The sequence below is a fragment of the Nomascus leucogenys genome, chromosome 10 (genome assembly GCF_006542625.1).
Source record: "Nomascus leucogenys isolate Asia chromosome 10, Asia_NLE_v1, whole genome shotgun sequence".
Lineage (NCBI taxonomy): Eukaryota > Metazoa > Chordata > Mammalia > Primates > Hylobatidae > Nomascus > Nomascus leucogenys.
Genome location: NC_044390.1, coordinates 58982288 through 59002621, shown reverse-complemented (window position 1 = coordinate 59002621; position 20334 = coordinate 58982288). Strand labels below are relative to the sequence as shown.

General features: G+C 45.7%; 2 protein-coding genes across 2 annotated transcripts in view; both read left to right on the top strand.

Annotated features, from left to right (window-relative positions):
• Nucleotides 1–213: 213 nt before the first annotated feature.
• LOC100583548 (zinc finger protein 709-like) lies at nucleotides 214–17476 on the top strand. Its single transcript, XM_030821772.1, is given in 6 exon segments — nucleotides 214–349; nucleotides 553–613; nucleotides 1325–2514; nucleotides 2928–3775; nucleotides 6802–6818; nucleotides 17317–17476. Coding segments are annotated over 6 exon segments (2412 nt in total).
• ZNF788P overlaps nucleotides 17035–20334 on the top strand; it is a 22622-nt gene continuing 19322 nt past the window's right edge. The window contains exon 1 of the mRNA XM_004089309.3: nucleotides 17035–17241. The gene's annotated coding sequence lies outside the window, so the exon portion shown is untranslated. The remainder of the gene's footprint in view (nucleotides 17242–20334) is intronic.

Here is a 20334-nt window from a genome sequence, read left to right as displayed (position 1 = left end):
ATTTTTCTATTCTGCTGTTCGTTTATTGCTTAGTTCTGTTCCAGCATCAGAATTGCTTTATAGAAGAAAGTAAGTGTAGACAGAGAGTAATGGGTCAGATGACCAAGAAATAGAATAAATGTTTGGAGTCCACAGCATCATGGGAACTTCTTAGGAAGAGGGTATAGACCCCCAGTGCTGTCAGTCTCACCTATCCTCGTCTATACATGTGGGATGTTTCAGGACTCGGTGGCTTTCAAGGATGTGGCTGTGAACTTTACCCAGGAGGAGTAGTCTTTGCTGGATCCTTCCCAGAAGAATCTCTACAGAGAAGTGATGCATGAAACCTTGAGGAATCTGGCGTCTGTAGGTAAGAATGACAGTATTACATCCCCCAGTGAATGAGACAAGTGTTTCTAGCTCATTAATCCTCTTGCTTGATTTGGAATATGGACAGGCAATACTTTGATGAATAAATGAGGTATGGCTGTAATGTCCCATGAACATAGAATCTAATCATTTTTTCATAATTTTATTTTAATTCAGGATTATTTTTCTGATTCTGTATTTTAGGAGAAAAATGGAAAGACCAGAACATTGAAGACCAGTACAAAAATCCCAGGAATAATCTAAGGTGATTTAAACTTACAAGACAAAGCAATGTCTCTCTAGAAAATCTCAGAATGCAAGAATATGTTAAGAAGAAGCAAATAAAGAAAATATACCTAGCATTAAATTTATTTATTCTTAAAATATTCACTCTAAAAACCTACATTTAAATGTGACATAGGCTGGGCACAGTGGCTCACACCTGTAATTTCAACTGTTTGGGAGTTGGAGGTGGGAGGATTGCTAGAGGCCTGGAGTTTGAGAAGAGCCTGAGCAGAATAGCGAGACTTCATCTCAAACAAAGAACTAGCTATACATTGTGGCATATACCTGTAGTCCTAGCCACATCGAAGGCTGAGGCAGGAAGATCACTTGAGTCCAGGAGTTCAAGGATGCTGTGAACCATGATGATGCCACTGCACTCCAGCCTGGGCTATATGGTGACCCTGACTCAAGAAAATGATATAGAAGTTTAGTATTTGTAAAATAGTCTACATGGAAATATTATGAAGAATTCTCATATGGTGTTTTTCTTTTTTAAACGTATGATTTTTAAAAATAATATGTATAGATAGGCCATCTTGTAGCCATATGGTCCAGTTCACCTTCCAACAATTTAAACAGGGTAGAAAGCCTATACTTTCCTGGATAATGTTGAAAATGCAAGTGCAATCCTTGTTAATAAACATCAAATCACTTATAAACAAACCAATAATGTGCTTCTCATTTTTCACAGAAGTCTTCTGGGAGAGAGAGTCGATGAAAATACAGAAGAAAATCATTGTGGAGAAACTTTTAGCCAGATTCCAGATGACACACTGAACAAAAAAACTTCTCCTGGAGTAAAATCATGTGAAAGCAGTGTGTGTGGAGAAGTCTTCGTGGGTCATTCTTCCCTTAATGGGCACATTAGAGCTGACACTGCACACAAGCCATCTGAGTATCAGGAATATAAGTGTCAACAACGTAAGAAAGCCTTCAGATGTCACCCCTCCTTTCAAATGCAAGAAAAGGCTCACACTGGAGAAAAACTCTATGATTGTAAAGAATGTGGAAAAACCTTCATATCCCATTCAAGCATTCAAAGACACATGATAATGCACAATGGAGATGGACCTTATAAATGTAAGTTTTGTGAGAAAGCCTGCCCTTGTCTCAGCGTATATCTTATATATGAACGAGTTCACACTGGAGAGAAACCATATGAATGTAAACAGTGTGGTAAAGCCTTTAGTTATTCAACTTCCCTTCAAATACATGAAAGAACTCACACTGGAGAGAAGCCTTATGAATGTAAGGAATGTGGGAAAGCATTCGGTAGTCCCAATTCCTTTTATGAACATAAAAGAACTCACACTGGAGAGAAGCCATATGAATGCAAACAATGTGGAAAAGCCTTCAGATGGTTCCATTCCTTTCAAATATATGAAAGAATTCACAATGAGGAGAAGCCTTATGAATGTACCAAATGTGGGAAAGCATTCAAGTGTCCCAGTTATCTTTGTAGACATGAAGCCACCCACTCTGGGAAAAAGCCCTATGAATGTAAACAATGTGGGAAAGCATTATCTTATCTTAACTTTCAAAGACACATGAAAATGCACACTAGAATGAGACCTTATAAATGTAAGACATGTGGAAAAGCCTTTGATTCTCCCAGTTCGTTTCAAAGACATGAAAGAACTCACACCGGAGAGAAACCTTATGAATGCAAGCACTGTGGTAAAGCCTTTAATCGTTCCAGTTCCTTTCACTATCATGAAAGGACTCACACTGGAGAGAAACCCTATGAATGTAAGCAGTGTGGTAAAGCCTTCATTTCTTCCACTTCCTTTCGATACCATGAAAGGACTCACACTGGAGAGAAACCCTATGAGTGTAAGCAATGTGGGAAAGCCTTCAGATCTGCCTCACACCTTCAAATGCATGAAAGGACTCATACTCAAGAGAAACCCTATGAATGTAAGCAGTGTGGTAAAGCTCATTTTTTCCACTTCCTTTCAATATCATGAAAGGACTCACACTGGAGAGAAACCCTACGAGTGTAAGCAATGTGGGAAAGCCTTCAGATCTGCCTCACACCTTCAAATGCATGAAAGGACTCACACTGGAAAGCAAATGTATGAATCTAAACAATGTGAAAAAAACCTTTGGATCTGTCAGAAACCTTCAAATTCTTGAAAAGACCCACACTGGAGAGAAACCCTATAAGGAATGTGGAAAAGCATTCAAAAATTTCTCTTCCTTTCAAATACATGCAACGATGCACAGAGAACAGAATGCCTATGAATGTAAAGAGTGTGACAAAGCATTCACATCTGCCAAGATCCTTCGAGTACATGCAAGAACACACACTGGAGAGAAACCCTATGAATGTAAGGAATGCGGAAAAGCATTCAATTATTTTTCTTCTTTGCATATACACAAAAGGATGCACACTGGAGAGAAGCCATATGAATGTAAGGATTGTGGGAAAGCATTCAGTTTGCCTGGTTCCTTTCATAGACATAAAAGGGCTCACACTGGAGTGAAACCCTATGAATGCAAGCAATGTGGCAAAGCCTTCACTTCTTCTCGTTCCTTTCAGTGTCATAAAAGGATTCACACTGGAGAGAAACCCTATGAGTGTAAGCAGTGTGGTAAAGCCTTCATTTCTTCCACTGCCATTCGTATACATGAAAGGACTCACACTGGAGAGAAACCCTATGAGTGTAAGCAATGTGGAAAAGCCTTTATTTCTTTCAGTTCCATTCGGTACCATGAAAGGACTCACACTGGAAAGAAACAGTATGAATGTAAGCAATGTGGTAAAGCCTTCATGTCTTCTACTGCATTTCAGTATCATAAAAAGACCCACACTGGAGAGAAACCCTATGAATGTAAGCAGTGTGGGAAAGCCTTCATTTCTTCCAGTAGCCTTCAATATGAAAGGACTGACACTGGAGAGAAACCCTACAAATGTAAGCAGTGTGGTAAAGCCTTCAGATCTGCCACTCAGCTTCAGATGCATAGAAAGATTCACATTGGCAAGAAACCCTATGAATGTAAGCAATGTGGGAAGGCCTATAGATCTGTCTCACAACTTCGAGTACATGAAAGGACTCACACTGGAAAGCAACCCTATGAATATAAGCAATATGGGAAAGCCTTCAGATCTGCTAAGAACCTTCAAATACAGACGATGAATGTAAACAATTAAATATTTATAGCAACTGCATACTAACACGTTATTCTGTATTTTTTTTTTTTTTTTGAGATGGAGTCTTGCTCTATCACCCAGGCTGGAGGGCAGTGGAGCGATCTCAGCTCACTGCAAGCTCCACCTCCTGGGTTCATGCCATTCTTCTGCCTCAGCCTCCCGAGTAGCTGGGACTACAGGCGCCTGCCACCATACCCAGCTAATTTTTTGTATTTTTTAGTAGAGATGGGGTTTCACCATGTTAGCCAGGATGGTCTCAATCTCCTGACCTCATGATCCACCTGCCTCGGCCCCCCCAAAGTGCTGGGATTACAGGTATGAGCCACCATGCCCGGCCGTTATTCTCTGTTTTTTGTTGTTGTTGTTTGAGATGAGTCTTGCTCTGTTGCCCAGGCTGGAGTGCAGTGGCATGATCTCGCCTCACTGCAAGCTTCACCTCCGGGTTCAAGCAATTCTCCTGCCTCAGCCTCCTGAGGAAAAAGATGCCTGGGATTACAGGTGTGCACCACCACGCTTGGCTAATTTTTATATTTTTGGTAGAGATGAGGTCTCACCCTATTAGCCACACTGGTCTTGAACTCCTGACCTGAAGTGATCCACCTGCCTTAACCTCCCAAAGTGCTGGGATTACAGGCATGAGCCACTGCACCCAGCTGTTATTCTCTATTTAATTAATTGAGAAGCCATAATAAAATATCTCAGTGCCATCATGCATTAGATCAAGTTTATGTTACCACATTACTTTTTGGACATTGTGAGTCAATATTACCAAGTGGACAAAATCCCAGGCATCTTTTTCCTCATGTCAATTTAATTTTCATGCTTATATACTTAGAACATTTATCTTGGTCCTAATTTTTTGTTCATTCATAATACCAAAAGTTATCTCATGTTCTTTAGAGTGACTTTGTGCCAAAAACCCACAGTGGCATACCTGTCGTCAGAGGGTATAATTCACAAAAGGACTTACACTAGAGGAAAACCCTATGAATGTAAGCCGCATGGGAAGGCATTTTCTGATCTGAGTGGCATTGGAACCCACATGGTATTGCACACTACAGATGGGCCTCTCTCCCCGTTCATTTCTTTTTTTTTTTTTTTTTTTTTTGAGATGGAGTCTTGCTCTGTTGCTCAGGCTGCAGAGCAGTGGTTCGATCTCTGTTCACTGCAACCTCCACCTCCTGGGTTCAAGTGATTCTCCTGCCCCAACTTCCCAAGTAGCTGGGATTACAGGTGCCCGCCACCATGCCCAGCTAATTTTTGTATTTTTAGTAGAGACGGGGTTTCGCTATGTTGGCCAGGTTCATCTCGAACTCCTGACCTCAGGTAATCCACCTGCCTCAGCCTCCCAAAGTGCTATGCATACAGGCGTGAGCCATTGCACCCACCCTTCTCCCCATTCATTTTTGAAGACATAAAAGGATGCACAATAAAGAGAGACCCTCTGAATGCAAGCAATATAGAAAAGCATTCCATTGTATCAGATCCTTTTGTAGCCATGAAAGAACTCGAAGAGAAACCCTGTAAATGAAGGGAATGTGAAAAGCCTTCATTCCTGAAATGAAGCAATTCATACTATTAATATATGAGAGAAATCCTATTAATATAAGAAATTGATTGCTGTGCACAGTAGCTTACCTGTAATTCCAGCACTTTGAGAGGCCAAGGCAGGTGGATCACTTGAGGTCAGGAGTTCAATACCTGCCTGGCCAACATAGTGAAACCCCGTCTCTACCAAAAATACAAAAATTAGCCAGGTGTGATGGCACGTGCCTGTAGTCCCAGCTACTCAGGAGGCTGAGGCAGGAGAATCACTTGAACCCAGGAGCTGGATATTGCAGTGAGCTGAGATTACACCACTACACCCTAGCAGAGTGAGACTCCGTCTGAAAAAAAAGTGGGGGGCTGGCACGGTAGCTCACGCCTGTAATCCCAGCACTTTGGGAGGCCAAGGTGGGCAGATCACCTGAGGTCAGGAGTTCAAGACCAGCCTGGCTAATATGGCAAAACCCCGTCTCTACTAAAAATACAAAAAATTAGATGGGTGTGGTGGTACATGCCTGTAATCCCAGCTACTCGGGAGGCTGAGGCAGGAGAATTGCTTGAACCTGGGAGGCGGAGGTTGCAGTGAGCCAAGATCACAGCATTGCACTCCAGCCTGGGCAACAAGAGTGAAACTCCATCTCAAAAAAAATTTGAGGAAGCATTCGATTGTCCCACTTCCTTTCAAACACAGGAAGAGACACTAGAGAGAAACCCTCTGAGATAACTGACTGTTGAGTTAAGAAGAGAGGCCTGGCCAGGCACGGTGGCTCAAGCCTGTAATCCCAGCACTTTGGGAGGCTGAGGCAGGCGGATCACGAGGTCAGGAGACGGAGACCATCCTGGCTAACATGGTGAAACCCCGTCTCTACTAAAAAATACAAAAAAATTAGCTGGGCATGGTGGTGGGCACCTGTAGTCCCAGCTACTCGGGAGGCTGAGGCAGGAGAATGGCGTGAACCCAGGAGGCAGAGCTTGCAGTGAGCCGAGATCTCACCACTGCACTCCAGCCTGGGCGACAGAGCAAGACTCTGTCTCAAAAAAAAAAGAGAGCTGTGACAGGACAATAAAATCTAGAGATTGAGTTGGGGAATGTCATGATATAATTCACCAGTGTTCTATCTTACATGCCATTTCAAAGGCAGACAAGAGGAAGTCATCAGTCACATTTTAGAGGCACCAAATGGGTGCCACATCCATACAGGCTGACTCCCGGCTCCCAGCCCATTTTTTTCTGAATCTTTGGCTTGCCAATCAAGAATGTCCTCAAAATCACTTGACTTTTCTTTGCTCAGAGGTGTGGGCCTTTGGGTAAAGGTGTCTTCAGAAGCTCCATATTAAAGATCCATCTGTGGTTAAGGGCAAATTGAAGAGAAATAAAGACTAAGATATTTCTTAAAAGACTGAAAGAATAGAACAATGAAAAAGCTCCATCTGTAATATGGTTTTTCTTTTTCTTTTTTTTGAGACAGGGTCTCGCTCTGTCACCCAGGCTGGAATAGAGTGGCATTATCTTGGCTCATTGCCTGGGCCTCCTGGTTTCAAGTGATTCTGGTGTCTCAGCCACCTGAGTAGTCGGGATTACAGGTACACACCACCACGTGTGGCTAAATTTTTGTATTTTTAGTAGAGATGGGGTTTCACCATGTTGAGCAAGCTGGTCTTAAACTCCTGACCTCAAGTGATCCGTCTGTCTTGGCCTTTCAAAATGCTGGGATTATAGGCGTGATCCACTGTGCCTGGCCTGCTGTTTCTTTAGGTATAATGTCTTTACCAGAGAGCTAATTGCAGACTGTCATGGGTGAGAATGTTCTCTGATGTTCAATTCCCCTACTTTGTAGATTGAGTCGGTATGAGATGTGATTTGTTTGCCAAGCACCTTTGTTCCTGCTTGTTACTGACCTTTATCTTGTTGTAGCCTCACAGCTACTATGCTTTTGTCCAGTCCAACTAGATAGGAGCTTCTTCCTCTGCTGCAGTGACTGGTCTCACCCAGGACTTTCAGGAAGGTGAGAATAGGCACCTTCCTCCTCCCAGGAAGTTTTGAGTGTTTCCTGTGTTTCACTTCTGAATGTAATGTTTCCATTTATTTTCAATTATGTTTGATTATATTTGATTAAAAACAATAATTTTTTTGGCAACCAAGATTTCTGTACATGTATCATAGAAATAGTTCAACTTGTCCACAACTGTATACTGACAAACATTATTCTTTCTTAATTAATTCAGTAGCTATATTAAAATATGTATTAGACCAAGTTCATAATGTTGCAAAGTTATTGGTTGGACATTGTGATTCAATATTACCATGTGAATAGAATGCCAGACATGCTTTTTCTCATGAAAATTTTACTTTTTATACTTATATCCTGAAATTTTTTTTTTTTTTTTGAGACGGAGTCTCACTCTGTCGCCCAGGCTGGAGTGCAGTGGCACAATCTCGGCTCACTGCAAACTCTGCCTCGCTGGTTCACGCCATTCTCCTGCCTCAGCCACCTGAGTAGCTGGGACTACAGGTGCCCGCCACCATTTGCGGCTAATTTTTTTGTATTTTTTTAGTAGAGACGGGGTTTCACCGTGTTAGCCAGGATGGTCTCCATCTCCTGACCTTGTGATCCGCCTGCCTCGGCCTCCCAAAGTGCTGCGATTACAGGCGTGAGCTACCATGCCTGGCTATCCTTAAATTTTTTATCTTAGTCCTAACTTTTCTTTTTTTCTTTTTCTTTTCTTTTTTTTTTTTTTTTTTTTTGAGACGCAGTCTTGCTCTGTCGCCCAGGCTGGAGTGCAGTGGCGTAATCTCGGCTCACTGCAAGCTCCGCCTCCTGGGTTCACGCCATTTTCCTGCCTCAGCCTCCCAAGTAGCTGGGACTACAGGGGCCCGCCACTACGCCGGGCTATTTTTTTGTGTTTGTAGTAGAGACGGGGTTTCACCATCTTAACCAGGATGGTCTCGATTTCCTGACCTCGTGATCCGCCTGCCTCAGCCTCCCAAAGTGCTGGGATTACAGGCGTGAGCCACTGTGCCCGGCCATCTCACTGCATCCTTAACTCTTGGGCTCAAGTGATTCTCTCGCCTCAGCCTCCAACGTATGTGGGACTACAAGCATACACCACCATGCCCAGGTAACTTTTTTTTTTTTTTTTTAAGATGGAGTCTACACTGGTGCGGTCTCTGCTCACTGCAACCTCCACCTCCTGGGTTCAAGCGATTCTCCTGCCTCAGCCTCCCAAGTAGCTGGGATTACAGGAACCTGCCACCATGCCTGGCTCATTTTTGTGTTTTTAGTAGAAACGAGGTTTCACCATGTTGGCCAGGCTGGTCTCGAACTTCTGACCTCAAGTGATCCACCTATCTGGGCTTCACAAAGTGTTGGGATTACTGGCGTAAGCCACCGCACCTGGCCTTTGTATATACCTTTCTTGTATTACTTTGACCATGGTAGAACATACACAATAGGCAAATGATATAAAAGGCCAAGGCGGGTGGACCACAAAGTCAGGAGCTCGAGACCAGCCTGGCCAATATGGTGAAACCCCCTCTCTACTAAAAATACAAAATTAGCCGAGTGTGGTGGTGGGCGCCTGTTATCCCAGCTACTCATGAAGCTGAAGCAGGAGAATCCCTTGAACCTGGGAGGTGGAGGTTGCAGTGAGCCAAGATCGTGCCAGTGCACTCCATCCTGGAAGACAGAGTGAGACTCCGTCTAAAAAAAAAAAAAAAAAGGTTACATTTAATTTTTGACAACCACTTTAACATGCAACTCAGGTTTATATGGAAAGAGAACTATGACCATTTGTGAACAAGTAACTGGTAAATAAGATGGAATTATGGCTTCTGTGTGATATTCTATTGTTAGGCAAGCACAAGCTCGTTATAAAAGCCCTTATATATGTAAATGCATCAAACATCATGTGACTACATTACTTGGTTTCCTAAGGACAGTTTATTATTCCTTTATCCCAGTATAATTTTGCATAGCCATCACTCTTTGTTATGGGTATCTATGCTTAAAGAATAAATACATATGATTATCTACACATGAGCTAAATGAGGTTTTGTAAATTGAATGATATTTTTAGGAAAGTGTTGGACTTTGTCAATTACTATGCCTGATATCAATGTGTCTTACCTGACTGTATCACTCCTAAAAATTTCACTGTGGGCTGTGGTCCCTGGATTTCCTGAGAGTTGATTGCCCATCCCCATTCCTGTAGATGAGCACACAATGGTATAAGACTTTCTTGTAACACATTACAGTCTTCAGAGGTTAACATGATGTCATCAATATAATGAAACCAGGGCCAGTTCGGATGGCTCATGCCTGTAGTCCCAGCGACTCAAGAGGCTAATGCATGAGAATCTCTTCAGCCTAGGTGTTGAAGGCTGTAGTGAGATATGACTGCATCACTGCACTCTAGCCTGAGTGACGCAGCAAGACCCACCCTGTCAAAAAAAAAAAAAAAAAAAATATGCCACGCAGTCCACGCCTGATCCCACACCGACCACAGGCAAGACCCACCCCTCTCTACAAAATACAAAAAATTAGCATAGGTATACTATAGTAATACAATATAAGATCTATATTCTAACAATATAAAAATTAAATTAAACCATGAAAGATGACAGGAATGGGAACAAAGACAAGCCTCTAGCCAACATTTTGTGACAAATCCTAGGAGTTTGGAGATAACCCTGGAGCAACCCTTGAATGGCAGCCCACTCACCAGGGAATCTTTCTGGATTTCCATGGATTAAAACACATTCCACCATAGCATCTACTAATGTGACAGTCTTTTTTTTTTTTTTTTTTTTTTTTTTGAGACGGAGTCTCGCTCTGTCACCCAGGCTGGAGTGCAGTGGCGCGATCTCGGCTCACTGCAAGCTCCACCTCCCGGGTTCACGCCATTCTCCTGCCTCAGCCTCTCCGAGTAGCTGGGACTACAGGCGCCTGCCACCACATCCAGCTAATTTTTTATATTTTTTTAGTAGAGACGGGGTTTCACTGTGGTCTCGATCTCCTGACCTCGTGATCCGCCTGCCTCGGCCTCCCAAAGTGCTGGGATTACAAGCGTGAGCCACCACACCCGGCCGACAGTCTTCTCTTTATTTTGGGTGACCAGTAAGTGGAGAGCTGAACATGAACCCTTTTATTCGAGTAGCAGCCTGGCAGGGTAAAAGCAAATTGGTCTTGTGATTATTTAGAGAGAGGAATGCTGAAAAAAAATTAGCTAAATCTAACACACTGTGATGCATCCCCAGCACGGACACTATGTGATCAGCTACCTGAGTAGCAGGAACTACAGGAAGTATGGATGGGGTTACCTTGGTCAATTCCTGGTAATCTACAATCATCCACCAGGTACTGTTTGGTTTGTGTTCAGGCCAGAGAGACTGTTAAAATGAGCTTGAGCTGGGTGGATAATGTGTCCACTTACCAGTTCCTCAATAGTTGCACTTACTTCTTTTTTTTTTTTTGAGATGGAGTCTCACTCTGTCGCCCAGGCTGGAGTGCAGTGGTGTGATCTCAGCTCACTGCAAGCTCTGCCTCCCGAGTTCACGCCATTCTCCTGCCTCACCCTCCCGAGTAGCTGGGACTACAGGTGCCTGCCACCACGCCTGGCAAATTTTTTTTGTTTTTTGTATTTTTAGTAGAGACGGGGTTTCACTGTGTTAGCCAGGATGGTCTCAATCTCCTGAACTCGTGATTCACCCGCCTCGGCCTCCCAAAGTGCTGGGATTACAGGCGTGAGCCACCGCACCCAGCTTAGTTGCACTTATTTCATCATGTCCTCCACAGCCCCCCGCCCAAAATAATTTGTACTATTTATTTATTTATTTATTTTTGAGACGGAGTCTTGCTCTGTCGCCCAGACTGGAATGCAGTGGTGCGATCTCGGCTCACTGCAATCTCCGCCTCCTGGGTTCAAGCTCTCTGCCTCCTGGGTTCAAGCTATCAGCCTCCCGAGTACCTGGGACTACAGACGTGCACCACCACGCCCAGCTAATTTTTGTATTTTTAGTAGAGATAGGGTTTCGCCATGTTGGCCAAGCTGGTCTTGAACTCCTGACTTCAGGCAATCCACCCACCTCAGCATCCCAAAGTGCTGGGATTACAGGCGTGAGCCACCGAGCCCGGTCTAATAATTTGTACTCTTTAAACTTGACAACCCGCCTAGGAGCAGAAAGCTGTTCAGGTTCCCATTTTGCCTCTCTCCTGAGAACAGCCTTTACTACAGCACGTTCAAGCTGAATTCTCCCACTCAAGTTTGCGAAGTCTTTCCTAACAGAATATCCATGCCAAAAATGTTTTCTAAAATAGGGATAATAAATGCCATATATGGGTTGGGGAACTTCCCCAATACCTAGATGTATTAAAGTCCTTTTTATCTGGGTTGTTTGTCCTCTATAATCATCAATGGCAGGCCACTGACCAGGATTTGTTTCTGGATTCCCAGAGATGAAAGTATATTCCACCCTGTAATAGGATTACAGACTATTACTAAGGTAATAGTCTTTTCTTTATTTGGGGGACAACGGGAAATGAACTTGATATGGGACCTCTGGTTTCCCCCTATTGCTTGAACATGGGGTTGACCTTGCCCCAATCCTAATCTCTGAGCCATGGTGGAATCCACCCCTGGTACAGTGGGACAATCAAATTAAAGATTAAGTCATCTTCCTCTTCTTCCATAGGGGCAGAAGGGAAGGGATGAAACTGCAGTTTAGGCTGTAGTTTCTACCATAAGGGTACTAATAAAGTCTTAGGTCGTTTGTCCGTTTCTCTTCAGGGTGTTTCTGCCCCCAACAAATTATGCCACATTTGCTCCTGGGTGACTCCTATTGGTCCCTTTCCCTATCTCCCCTTTTCTTTCTGTTGATTTTTCTTTTTTCCCTTTGTTAGCCCTTGTTGGATTACCGAGTTTACCCTGTTCCTGGGTTTCTAAATTTCTCCAAATCTGCAGTGCTTCTCCCACATCATATACACATTGTCCCACTATAGGACTCGAGAAAGATAGCAAAGGGCCATGCCATTCCTCTGGTGCACCCTGTAGCAATTTTTTATCTGGGCAGTACAAACTGCTTTACTGTTCCCATGGAAAGCCAATCCTAGATGGCCTTCCTCAACCTCCAAGAAGCCCCAGGGCTACAGAATCACCAGGTTCATATGCACACTTTGCAGTAACAGACCAATACACTGCGACAGCAAGATTTGCAGCACAGAAAGAGTTTAATAATCATGGGGTGACCCAGCAAGCAGATGGGAGGGACCCTCAAATCCAACTCCTCAAAAAGTTCTGGGCTGGATTTTTTGTTTTTTGGGCTAGTCAATTGAAGCAGCGGGCGTGGAGAAGTGGAGAAGAAACAAAGACATCTGTAACTGGTTGTGATCAATTAGTTGTAAACACCACTGCACTTGGACCCACCCTAGGCTGGGATTTTTTTTTTTTTTTTTTTTTTTTTTTTTGAGACGGAGTCTCGCTCTGTCACCCAGGCTGGAGTGCAGTGGCGCGATCTCGGCTCACTGCAAGCTCCACCCCCCGGGTTTACGCCATTCTCCTGCCTCAGCCTCCCGAGTAGCTGGGACTACAGGCGCCCGCCACCACGCCCGGCTAATTTTTTGTATTTTTAGTAGAGACGGGGTTTTACCGTGGTCTCGATCTCCTGACCTTGTGATCCGCCCACCTTGGCCTCCCAAAGTGCTTGGATTACAGGTGTGAGCCACCGCGCCCGGCCTAGGCTGGGATTTTTAAGGGGATTGTGGCGTGCAAGAGGCTGAAAAATTGAGGTTGTTGATTGAAGTACAGGGGATGAAATCATCAGGATGTGAAAACTACCTTCTTTGGTGAGTCAGCTACTACAGGGGTCCTTCAGAGCAGCTGAAGTCAGTAGTTTCAGTTATGCAGGACCTGAAATAATATCTCAAAGGGAAAAATTAACATTTTTTAATGTTCAAGTTTTTATCTATAGCGCAGTTAAGGGTAATTATCATCTAGGGTTTACAGGATTCTAGGACACTAGGCACCAAACAACTATGAAGGGGGCCAGGCACAGTGGCTCACGCCTGTAATCCCAGCATTTTGGGAGGCTGAGGTGAGCGAATTGCTTGATTCCAGGAGTTTGAGACTATTCTGGGTAACATAGTGAGACCCCATCTCTATTTCAAAAAAATTAAAAAAAAATTTGGAGGGGGTGTCAGAGAGCAAGCTGACCTAATCGTTAATGCTGAATGTGCAGCAAGCTTTGTTTTTTCAATTTTCTGACTCCCTCCATCATTGATTAATTTGACAAAATTTAAAAGGATTGCTTCATCAGCGCTTCTTCCGTTGACTGCCAGGAAGTCATCTCTTCTGGTAAATCTTCAGTAGGCCAAGCATCTCTTATGGCTAGAATGATCTAGTCCATAAGGGAATACCATCACACTCTGTGTCCCACAATTGGATGATCCAAGTGGTCGGGCAATCCCCAGGTAGGATGGTTTCATTTCTTTTTTTTTTTTTTTTTTTTTTTTTTGAGACAGAGTTTCACTCTGTTGTCCAGCCTGGAGTGCAATGGTGCAATCTCAGCTCACTGTAACCTCCGCCTCCCGGGTTCAAGCGATTCTCCTGCCTCAGCCTCCCAAGTAGCTGGGATTACAGGTGCCCACCACCACATCCAGCTAATTTTTTGTATTTTTAGTAGAGACGGGGTTTCACCATGTTGGCCAGGCTGATCTTGAACTCCTGACCTCAGGTGATCTGCCTTGGCCTCCCAAAGTGCTGGGATTACAGGTGTGAGCCACTGTGCCCGGCCTTTTTTTTTTTTTTTTTTTTTTTTTTTGAGATGGAGTCTTGCTCTGTTGCCCAGGCTGGAGTGCAGTGGTGCAGTCTCGGCTCACTGTAACCTTCACCTCCCAGGTTCAAGAGATTCTACTGCCTCAGCCTCCCGAGTAGCTGGGACTACAGGTGCCTACCACCACACCCGGCTAATTTTTTGTAGTTTTAGTAGAGACGGGGTTTCACCATGTTAGCCAGGATGGTCTCAATCTCCTGACCTCATGATCCATCCACCTCGGCCTTCCAAAGTGCTGGGATTACAGGTGTGAGCCACGCCCGGCTTGGTTTCATTTTGTGGCCCAGGCTGGAGTACAGTGGCCTGATCCTAGCTCTCTGCAGCCTCGGACTACTGGGTTCAAGTGATCCTCCCACTGCAGCCTCTTGAGTAGCTTGGGACTACAGGCACAGGCCACCTTGCTAGGCTAATTTCTCTCTCTCTCTTTTTTTTTTTTTTTGAGGTGGAGTTTCGCTCTTGTTGCCCAGGCTGGAGTGCAATGGCACGACCTCAGCTCACAGCAATCTCCGCCTCCCAGATTCAAGTGATTCTCCTCCCTCAGCCTCCCGAGTAGCTGGCATTACAGGCATGCGCCACCATGCCCGGCTAATTTTGTATTTTTAGTAGAGACGGGGTTTCTCCATGTTTGTCAGACTGGTCTGGAACTCCCGACCTCAGGTGATCCGCCTGCCTTGGCCTCCCAAAGTGCTGTGATTACAGGCATGAGCCACCGCACCTGACCTTCTTTTTGTTTGTTTGCTTGTTTTTTATAGAGACAGGGTCTCGCTCTTTTGCCCAGGCTGGTCTTGTGCTGGTCAGGCTGGTCTCCAACTCCAGCTTCAAGTGATCCTCTCCCCTTGCTCTGGTCAGGCTGTCTCCAACTCCCAGCTTCAAGTGATCCACTCCCCTTGGCCTCCCAAACTTCTGGGATTACAGATGTGCTCCATGGCAACTGGCCTTCCAGGTATTTATTGAAAGGTTTTGCAACCTCTAAGAGTTCTGCAGCAGTATATTACCTGACAATGAGAGTCCCCTGCATCCTTTCACCCCATGTTGCAGAAGTTGTTGCGCTTCCCTTTTTGTTTGCATAGTGGGACACGCATGTCAGTGATCCTCATCCTCCTCTTCATCAATGACTTCTTTGTCATCAGTCTTCCTCTTCATAAATTGCCAAGGAATCCAAGTTCTCACATCTCAATCGGGCTTACTTATGATAGTAGCAGCTATCATAAGTCTGCATCAGCTCCCACAGCTCCAGGCTCCATCAAGCCTGCCTCCTTTTGCTTCCCCACAGTCATTTCCCGGAAGCCCCCAGCTCTGCTTGCCAGGTGCCTTAGGCTGTACAGCTGCACTGCTGCTGGGCCCAGGCAGCTATCTGTCCCTGCAGCCCCTTCCCCAACCCATTCCCAGCCCAGCCCCACTCCACCACTGGTATATCTAGTGTCCCTGACTGCTAGTGCCTCAGCCACCGCTGCCACCACGATTTGGAAGTCTTTTAATGCAGTTAAATTATCTTAGTTTTTTCTCTCCCACTTTATATGTACATACAGGAGGAAAGCAGGGATTCTGCTAGTGTCTTATTCACACAGTGGGATTGTAGATGGTCTCATGGAAGTGATCGATGGAGGAGAGAAGTAGGTGAATAACCTGCAGGGGGCAGCAGAGCCCACGACCAGCCTGGAGCCTGCAAAGGGAGGGAAAATGAGTTCCCTTGGGTGTTTCTGAGCAGCTCCAGGAGTGGATTCTGAGAAGCTGCAGAACCCTGGAACACAGGAGACCCAAGTGCAGATGCATTTGGGGTGGGGGACAGGGGGCATGCAGAGGGGGAGGTGTTCTGTCACTTCTGAGGTTGGACCTCAGGAGCCTGGGGCCATTTGGAGGGCAGTGTTTTTGGTTTTGGCATGCATAGGGTCACTGGGGTCAGGCTGTAATTTGTATAGATGAAGAAAATCTGTGAAGGTCAGTGTGCGAGAATTGTTTGGAACATCACCTGGTGAAAGGGTTTATGAAGTTGACAGTTTATTTAGGTCAGAAGCTTAAACTGACCCCAAGGGATAGTCTGCTGCTGTTGAAAATGAAGTTCTGGAAGGAGGGAGTGTTCTCATACTGTGAGGAGAGATGGTAGATGTGTGAGGAAGCTTTGTCCATGCCTCATCCCCTATTCCTGTCCCCCTGGAGGACATCTGTCTCTCTTTCGTGGTCTAGTCGTGCCTGGCCTGGTCTTGGTTCCCCTCCTGCTCTGAGGCAAACAGATCGCCCCATCAGACACTGAGTCTGAAATTCCCTGCATACGCTTGTGACCTGATGCAGGAGTAATGAGCAGAGAAAGCCCATCAAGTGAAGGAAAGGTCAGTGCCCTTTCTAAAGTTCAGGAAAGAGGCCAGGCGCGGTGGCTCACGTAATCCCAGCAGTTTGGGAGGCCGAGGCCGGCGGATCACCTGAGGTCAGGGGTTCAAGACCAGCCTGACTAACATGGCGAAACCCTGTCTCTACTAAAAATAACAAAAATTAGCTGAGCCTGGTGGCAGGTGCCTATAATCCCAGCTACTCAGGAGGCTGAGGCAGGAAAATCGCTTGAACCCGAGAGACAGAGGTTGCAGTAGGCTGAGATCGCGCCATTGCACCTTCAGCCTGGGCGACAAGAGCGAAACTCCGTCTCAATTAGTTAATCAATCAGCCAATCAATCATATATATACGAAGTTCAGGAAAGTTTGGCGGAAATGCAGATATCCAAGGATCGGGGCACAGGGAGGGAGGTGGGCCTTAAAGAGGAAGTGAATAGAACCAGTCTGGCTCTGCAGGGCCCCGTTATCCCGGGCTTCTGCTGTCACTCAGGGCTCAGAAGGCGAGGCGGGGCTCATGGTCCAATCAGGAGCGCCGGGGCGGGGCCCTGCCAACTTTTTTTGGGGAAGGAGACGGCTGCACGCCCGCGGTCTCTTGTGCTGTGCTAACGACCGTTGGAATCCTCTTTCCGGCTCTTGGAACGCTCGGCTCTGAGAGGCTCCAGGTTTCTCCGCCAGAGCTCCTGTCGCTCTGTCACTTGCGCTGTGTTCCTCTCTAGTCACGGGAGCGTTGGGGAAGACAGTTGGAAGCTCAGACATGGTGAGTGTGTGGGGCCAGGCGTCCTGAGACGGGGGCGAAGGGCTTTTTAGAACCGGCTGGAACCGGCTGTGGCAGGACCCGGGCCTCCCTGCGGCGACTCCGGGGTCTGTGGGGCTGGGCCGGCAGCCGGGACCCGGGGCATCCTGTCCCGTCCCTTCGCAGCGACTGCGGCCCTGGCCCCGGCCCCGGAGCCCTCTTTGGGCAGCTCCGCGTCCTCAGCCGCGGGTCTTCTTAGATTGTGCTGGGCCGTGAGGAGGATCATGCGGGGAATCCCGTCTCGGGTGTAGGGTTCTTACGTCAGAAAAGCAGTGGTCTGTGGGGTCCCCAGTCGTCTTTTCTCCTCTTAAAAGTTAAAATGGCCGGGCGCGGTGGCTCACGCCTGTAATCCCAGCACTTTGGGGAGGCCAAGGAAGGTGGATCACCTGAGATCAGGAGTTCGAGACCAACCTGGCTAACATGGAGAAACCCCGTCTCTACTAAAAATACAAAATTAGCCGGGCGTGGTGGCGCATGCCTGTAATCCCAGCTACTCCGGAGACTGAGGCAGGAGAATCGCTTGAACCCGGGAGGCGGAGGTTGCGGTGAGCCGAGATCCCGCCATTGCACTCCAGCCTGGGTAACAGGAGTAAAACTCCGTATAAAAAATTAAAAAAAAAAAAAAAAAGGCACTGATAAAAATTCAAGAGTTTGTGCAAATGGGAATTCATGAATGAGAATCACACAGTCATGGTTTGTGGTTTGTTACCAGAAACATTTGTAAATATTGCAGTTGGATTTCAGTGCCCTTAGGTAGGACCTTAGTGCACCACACACACTTCAGTCTGTTTACTTGTTTAAATTTGTTCACGCTGTCCACATGGACTGGTTTCTCCCTCCATTTTCCAAATCTGTGGGATGTAGGGTCTCACATCCTCCCCGCTATGACCCCAGCCTAACTCTTTAAAGGCTTGCGGTAGCATCTTACATTTTCAGTTCCCTTCCCACATTTCCAAACATTAACTCCCCGTCTCCAATTCACAGTATTATCAACTATTTGTATTTTTTTTTTTTTTTTTTTAAGATGGAGTCTCACTCTGTCACCCAGGCTGGAGTGCAATGGTGTGATCTTGGTCGCCGCAACCTCCGCCTTCCGGGTTCAAGCGATTCTCTTGCTTCAGCCTCCCAGAGTAGCTGGGATTACAGGCGTTCACCACTATGCCCGGTTAATTTTTGTATTTTTAGTAGAGACAGGGTTTCATCAGGTTGGCCAGGCTGGTCTCGAACTCCTGACCCCAAGTGATCCACCCGCCTTGGCCTCCCAAAGTGCTAGGATTACAGGTGTAAGCCAGCATGTCCGGCCTATTTGTTCTTTATTGTACAATATATTCATCCTTTCCTTCAAATAGATGAAGTATTTTAATGGTTTATTAATTTTTTTTAACAGAGAAATATGATTCCATAGGACAATGAAAACCCACCCCAACAGGGTGAAGCAGATCAAAATGTATGTGGGATACAGTGCAGTGGGGAATGACACGATACAATGTTGACAAGAAACCGTCATTGAGCACATCAGTGAGCAGGATGGCAGTGGGGTTTTGACAACTACAAGTGTCATATACCCACCAGTTTTGTTTTTGGTTTTGTTTGTTTTTGTTTTTGTTTTGAGACAGGATTTTGCTCTTGTTGCCCAGGCTGGAGTGCATGGGTGACTTTTAAAAATATTTCTGTTCTATTTCTGAACATTTCACATAAGAGGAAAGTAGAAAATAACCTCGTGACACTCCAGTGGAAAAAAACCCTTGTTCCTTTCCTCCTATTATCTTTCCTTAGGGCACAAACACCTGCTCAGAATATCTTGCACTTGAGGTTTTGTTACCTGAAAGAAGGTTGTGAGTGTGAGCTGTCCAGGTCCTTGGCATTTTGAACAAATAATTGAACAAAACGCACTAGCAAAGTAACTAACGAAACACAGGAAGGAAGCAAGGAAAGGAAAGCAGAGATTTATTAAAGGGAGAAAGCACTCCAAGATGGGAATGGGCCCAGCAAGTGGCTCAAGGGCCCAGGTACCAAGTTTTCTAGGTTTTAAGTACTCCTTTTGAGGTCCCTTTCGGCTACCCCTTCTCTTGATGTAGGATTTGGTCCTGGATGAAACATTTGGTCCATGGCTAATTAAAGGCTGAGGTTAATTGGTGCCCTATGCAGATACACTTTTCCTTTCCATCTGAGAAGGTGGAAGGGGAAGGGTTGTAGAGAGAGTAGTCTTTGATCCCCTGGGTGAGATGGGGTTTTTCGTTTTGGTTTAGCTGTTGGAAGTTGGTGTTAATTGGCCTTAGGGTCTCTGCCCCGAGACCCAGGTGTTTTCCTTTTGATCCAGCTTTGGGAAGTCAGCACAAATTGGCCTTAGATTCCCTGACCCCAGACTTTGGTGTTTTTCTTTGATTCAGCTTTAGGAAGTCGGCACAAATTGGCCTTAAGTTCCCTGCCTCCAGACACTGTGTTCTCTTGCCTCATTTCCCCTTTGGAAACTTTGTGGGGTGATGTGTCTTCAGGAGCCGCCTCCTATCTTTCCCTGGTATTGGGTTTTAGAACTGCCTGGGGCTACCCCAACACGCCTACACTTGCCATGTCTCTAGGAGGGTTTAGGGAGTATCACCCCAGGGGTCACTCTTCTCACAAGTTAGCGTGTGGTATGGGGGTGGGGCCTCCAAAGGGAGCCACTGAATTTTCCGGGATGAAAGGAGATGACTGGTACACTCTTCATCTAGTTAGCCAACTCCTTGCCATGCTCAGCTTTTCTCCTCCAACTCAGTTTCCATTACTTTGAAACATGTGGCTGGTCAGCCAGTTGGATGGTGCTATTGAAGGAAAAGAGAAATGATTCCTGTCCTCTGGATTCTCTCAGACTAGTGAATGAGAAATGTGATTCCACAGGACAATGAAAACCCACCCCAACAGGGTGAAGCAAATCAAAATGTATGTGGGGTACACAGTGCGGTGGGGAATGACACAATACAGTGTTGATGAGAAACTGTCACTGAGCACATCAGTGAGCAGGATGGCAGTGGGGTTTTGACAAGTACAAGTGTCGTATACCCACCAGTTTTGTTTTTG